Source organism: Rhea pennata, chromosome 25 (genome assembly GCF_028389875.1).
Source record: "Rhea pennata isolate bPtePen1 chromosome 25, bPtePen1.pri, whole genome shotgun sequence".
Lineage (NCBI taxonomy): Eukaryota > Metazoa > Chordata > Aves > Rheiformes > Rheidae > Rhea > Rhea pennata.
Window position 1 is genome coordinate 7,090,690 of NC_084687.1, and position 6,000 is coordinate 7,096,689.

The following is a 6,000-nucleotide window of genomic DNA, read 5'->3' on the forward strand; positions in this document are numbered from 1 at the left end:
CCTGTGAAGTGCACAGCACTGCTTCTGTGAGGTTGAAAGGGAAGGGAGTTCCAAGCTGTATGAGTTGCAGCTTCTGTGGTGGGGAGTAGCCTAGCTATAATACTTTGCTTTTTGTCTGAGCTTTAGTAAAACTGTGTTAACAAAGAAGTTGGTGGCTAAGTCATTGAACAGATCACCTTAAGTTACAAAAACATTCTGCTTTATTTCCACAGTTTGTGGTAGAGACTGATTCTCACTAGCCACAGGTGCCTTGAGGTTCACCAGAGAATTGTGCAAGAAAAAGGAGATTCTCTAATAGGCAGCATGATTAACTGTCTTGGGATAAATTCACAATCAGTCAGTCATAGGATTCAAACATTAAGGATGATTCTGTGTAAACTATTTCTGCATATTTCCCTGTGATGAGCACTGCCTCCGGTGAGAGACACCATGTAGAAGAAAATGATTATCTGACAGATTAGTTTCTATTTTTGTGATCTTAATATGCAGAAAATTATTGTTTTAATTAAATATATGCTGAATCCCTGTATTGCTCAGACCAGTAAACAGAGATTTGTCATCTGAGCTTGTTTTGTTGTCACATTGTCACAAAATTGCTTGTTTGGTTAAAATTTGTATTATGCCAGATACACTGGCTTCCAAGGCACTTGGTAGCTAAGGCACAAAGGCTATTTGGCCACAGACACTGTTTTTGTAAACTGGAGACAACACCAGAATTACTCTTCTTTATGCTGTCTGGTTATGAAAAGTATAATTTAGCTATGTACTAGTGCTTTCATGTGATATCTGGGAAATACTAAAATTTCAATTGTTGCAATTTGGTATAGCCTTTGTTTTTCTTTTGAATTTCCTTGGTATCAACAAGAATTTGTGAGCCAACAGCCTCTCCAGGAAGGAAAAAAGCAAACAAGAAATGTAGGGTGGGGCTTTCGGAAAGTTTAAAAATTTCTCCTCAATACCATGAAATAGCTCAATCCTTTTATAAAGCTTGTTTTGTTATAAATGGGCCGAGTATTGCTGGGAAAACAAGTCATAGCAAAAGCATTCACAAGAAATTCACTCTGAAGCTATTAAAGGCCCTATAATCATACCCTTCTAGAAATGACTGAATGCAGAGCAGATGTATGGCTTTTCCTTGCTAATTTTATTAATAAAAATCAAAAGACTACATCAGGCAGAAAGGTGAAGTAAGTGATTAACAGCTCCAAACTATATGGCAAGGAGGAAAACTAATACTGTATCCTAGGCAGCGGAGGAAGAAAGATCACTTTTGAAGGTGAAAGCGGGGGAGTGAAGGAAGAGGAGGAAAAAAAAAAAAAAAAGGCTGTTTAAATACCATGCAAATGCAGTGCCCTGCAGGCCAGGGAGCACCCATGAAAAGATCATCCTTATAGAGACTAGCCCTGTCTTTAAAAATCCATTTTGTCATTTCCTAGTTTTCTTCCAGCTATCCAAAGCACAGGACTTGCTGCTATTTCTTTACCACGCTCAGAAGGCTTGGCTGTATGTAACACAAAGAGGGAACATACGTATTTCAGGATCAGGGAAGAGCAAATATGAGTTTACAGCTTTTTCTGCACACTCACATGAGCTGTGCACTCTTGTTCTATAAGCAACTGCTTGAGAAATATATTTAGGTAAATATCATCAGTTTGAAATTATAAAACCACAGCCACCAGGGAAGAGTACCAGCTTACCAGCCTGCCGTATTTTTGAAACTCAGGTAGTGTTTTATGGTTTGATTTTTTTCAGTTTGCATTTTTCGTTTCCAGATCTTTTATGACTTGGTCAGACAGATAAATAGAAAAACACCAGTGGAAAAGAAGAAGCCTAAAAAGAAATCATGTCTGCTGCTTTAGACTCCATCATGCAGCAGCTCTGAGCCAGGTAAGAGGTGTCTGAATTCCTGTGCAGTTAATCTAGAGGGGAAATACTCATTATGAGGGGGTCTTGTTCCCCTTCCCTCCACTCCTCTTCCCTCCACCTGCTCCCATATAAAATTCATTCCCATTCTGGAAGGCAGTTCCACTGACTGACCTGGCAGAAAAATACTTGCTTCACTCCCTTCCTCTTTTCCTTGGGTTCATTAGTAAGATCTATTCACAAAGGGGTCTGACAGCCAGCAGGAACAAATAGAAATGGACCAGGGTTTTCTCTTTTATTCTTGGTAGGTTCTCCCTCTGTCTTGTGACATTGTGGTCTGGGCAACCATGGTTCAGTTCTGCTTCCTTTCTCCTCTGCTGAATTTTAGTAGCCTTTGTGTAACTTGGTGTAGTTGCAGCTGCTGTCTCAGTCCCAGGTGATATGAGGACAATTGCAAGTTTATGTGGGTGGAACATGGATTTCATTGAAGGCAGAGAAATGAAAAGCTGCCCACTTGAAAAAATAGAAAGGTTGGACATATGCTATAAATAATCTTCCTGTGTATGCTGGCAGGGTACACTGTGTACTTATAGCTGTTACAAAGCACTCCTGAAAGAAGACATTTCTGTAACTTCAGGTTTTCAGGTTTTGCACAGAAATGCAATGTAGGCTGTGCTTCTGAGCTGTTAGTGTGGTCACATGTAAGTTGTGCAGCGTGGCACTGTTAGAGACAGATAAGGCTGCAAGGTAAATAGCCCACCTTGGCACTAAGAAATAAGAAATGTTTAGAAAGCAACCAGATAAACAGTTGTTGCAGTGCAAAGTACTTTATCTTTCAAATTCAGCAGGGCAGATTGGCAGACCAGGTAAGCTGCTATAGTCCAGCCTATCAGGAGGAGTCAGACATGCTCTGTCACTGCAGCACTCTGTCAGCTGTCTTAAACTTGTGATTATTTCTCTGATCCATCAAAAACTATTCTGCTGGGGTTTTTAGTGTCATAAATAGATACATCTAGCTGGAGAAGCAGTACAAGTGTTGTGATCCTACAATGTTTAGAACAAACTTTTGGTTGTAGAAGAATTTAAGAACTGTAAATCAGTGGTTCTCTACCTTACTACTGTATCTGAAGTTCATGGCATAGACAGACATTTGCTTAGGCTTGGTGTGATAGAGTAGGACAAGTGGAGTCATGCAGTTAACCTGTTGACTTCTATTTTTCTGTGCTTTATAGATTAATGAGTCTCTTGAATTTTGAATGCTGGAAAATACTAGCTTAGGGTCATGGAGAAACAATGATTTAAAAAGAAATAAAGTAGTACTTTTTAGGTGGCTTTTCCTGTTTCTCAGGTGATATATTTGAATTTAGCTAGTGTGACATCAGCCAGGATGACTTCTTGGAGACAGATTTCTCCCAGGCCTTTGCAGGATGTGCAATCTCCTGACCCATTAGGGCGGCTCCGACCTAGCCCTTCTTCCAGGGGTCCTTCACTGCAATGCCTACTCAGCATTAGGTGCAGCATCAGAGCTCTGAAAAATCAAGCAACTGCTGAATGCTTACCTGGAATAATTGCATTCAGTCAATGTAGAAAATGTCATGAATTTAAAAATATTTAAAATATCCTTATTTAGTTTTGCTGTTGAGACTTCTTTTGATGGAACTTCTACTCATGTGCTAAAATCTACTGTAGGTGATAAAAGTATTTCCTAACGTCTTCCCTCATGAAAATTTCTTCCTAATTGATTACACATTTTTTTTATAGCTAGAATAGGACTTGGTGAGGTCTCTAACTCATCATACTTCTAAAGAGCATCTCAGAGGTATTTCTAGTAAAAGATAAAATCAATCTCCCATAAATTGTTTATCCACTTATATCTTACTCAAGTAGATTTTGAATTAAGTTGGAACTGTCTTTCTCTTAGAGCAGGTGAAGTAGAAGGGTATTGTTACAACAGCAAAAAGACAGAGTAGCAACTGTCTTTCACTGATCTGTTACGTTCATGATAAAATAAGAATTTGTTTCTGAATGAGCTTATGGTTTCCAAAGTGAATTTCTTTTTTCTTTCTATACCTCAGAATGCAAAGGACAGTAGGAACAAATCATAATAATGAAGTAAGATAACCTTTTTCTGTTGAAATACTGCATGCTTGTACAAACATGTTCATGGGCAGTTATTTGGGAAAACTTTCAGACCTTTGTTTCAGATCATTTGTCTTGTCAACAGCATAAGTATTTTCCTCATCATCTTTTTTTTACTTTTCTAGATTGCAGGAATGAAGAACTGTTGCTTAAGTGGAAAGTGCCAGCATTCCAGACTTCAGAACCTTACAGGAAGTTGACAACATATCTGAAGAAGCTTCTCCTGTTTTTTATATACTATGAGAAGAATTTAGATCTTGAAATGGTTTGCACACAGTCCCAGAAAAAGAAATTGCTCTCTGTATATCTCTTGGAAATTTAAGACAATAGTATTTCTCCTTTGCAATAGCAATTAACAGATGTGAAAATAAATATAATTGACTCTAGTGTATGATTATACAAAGGAGCATGGATATGTTTCAAATGTTAGGTATTGCTACTATAATTAAAATTTCATATTGACCTTTTTAATATAATTTCTCCCCATCAAGCACTAAAAATGTTCCACCATTATATTTTATATCTATAACTACATAGATATATATATTATCTGAAATTTCCCTTTGAACTCACTGCAACAAATAACATTTTTGAGTCATTGACTTCATTTTATATTTAAAAGTTATGGAATATCATTATTTCATTCTGCCATTATATTCTAATCGAAAATGTTTGTGCATAACGCTTTGGAAAAATGGGTCTTTTATAGGAAAAACTGGGGTAACTGATTTCTATGGCTTTAAAAGCAAAAATATATAATATACTAAACCAACTCTAATATTGCTTTTTGTGTTTTACTGTCACAGATTAAATTACAGCTTTTATGAATGATTAAATTTTAGTACATTTTCATTTTGTTTCTGTGGTTTTTGTTACGGTTTCCAGGCTTTGGTTTTTATAAACATTTTGTGAATTTCTCTTCCATTCTGGTAGATAGGATGTTGTTGTAACAAATACCAACAGTATATCATTATGCCAGTGAGATGTCTTTGCACACCCTCCTTGTTGGAGGTACTTAATCCAACTAAAGTGCAGAAGGCTACCTTTAGTTTTGTATATTCTTTTGAATGTTTAAAGATTGTATTCTGCTGAATTACTTCCTCTGTACAAGTATTTTTATATGTACAAAATTGTTTTAATATTGTATCAAGGTCTGACTTCTATGATCTTCAGTTTCATGCTGTTACATACTTTGGTGGCAGAACCCTTGTTTTACCAATAGTGTTCTGCAGGGCAGGAGTCCAAGAGTGATACGTTACCATCAGCATCTCAAAATGAAATTGTGGTTTTGAAAGTTGGTCTGAGTAAATACAATTTCAACAAAGCAAAACAGCTTTGCATCTGGCTAAAATTATCTGATTTACACAGTGAGCCAAAAGAGCTTTTTCTTTTAATTTTGGGTGTTGTTCAATTCCCCCCCTGCCTTTTTTTTCCCTTTAATTCATAGAATTCAGAGATCAGAGTGTGAAAGAGGCCTATAGGTGGTACACAAGTAAAACAACCACCATTTTCAGGACCTGTTTGGCCCAAATTACATCTTCAGTTTGACACTGATGAAATTGCGTCAGTACTGGAGAACTTGCTCCTGCTTCTCTTCAGAGTAAGTGAGAAAAAGTGTATCTTCACAGTGGAGAAAACTCAGGATGGGCTTTGTCCTGGACGTCCTGAATCGGTTGTATAGTTTTATTGGAAACCAGATGTAAGAAATTTCTCTAAATGTTTTTTCTAAAGTTGTGTTACTGATGCAGCTGTTGAATTATACATGAGATCTCAGTTTCTAAATGCAGCCCAGAGAAGACTGGATTGAAAATATTTGGATGACAATGTGAAGACATCTGCCTACCTACGAGTTAGTAGGACAAATGGTAGTTGCTTAGTTGATTGTCTTCAACCTGCCTACGCACCTCCTTTTTCAGGAGGAGCAGAAGCATAGTGTTTGCAGGTTGGTTATCTTTACTAAATGTAAAAATATTTTAGTAATAAAGTAATTTTAATGTA

General features: G+C 37.0%; 1 protein-coding gene across 8 annotated transcripts in view; it reads left to right on the forward strand.

Moving 5' to 3' along the window:
- RAP1A (RAP1A, member of RAS oncogene family) overlaps window positions 1-6,000 on the forward strand; it is a 46,803-nt gene extending 40,803 nt beyond the window's left edge. For all 8 annotated transcript variants that reach the window (XM_062595293.1, XM_062595295.1, XM_062595292.1 and 5 more), the window contains 2 exons: window positions 1,773-1,887; window positions 4,128-6,000. In XM_062595293.1, coding sequence (XP_062451277.1) covers window positions 1,773-1,859 — 87 coding nt within the window. In that variant the 3' untranslated portion in view covers window positions 1,860-1,887; window positions 4,128-6,000. The remainder of the gene's footprint in view (window positions 1-1,772; window positions 1,888-4,127) is intronic.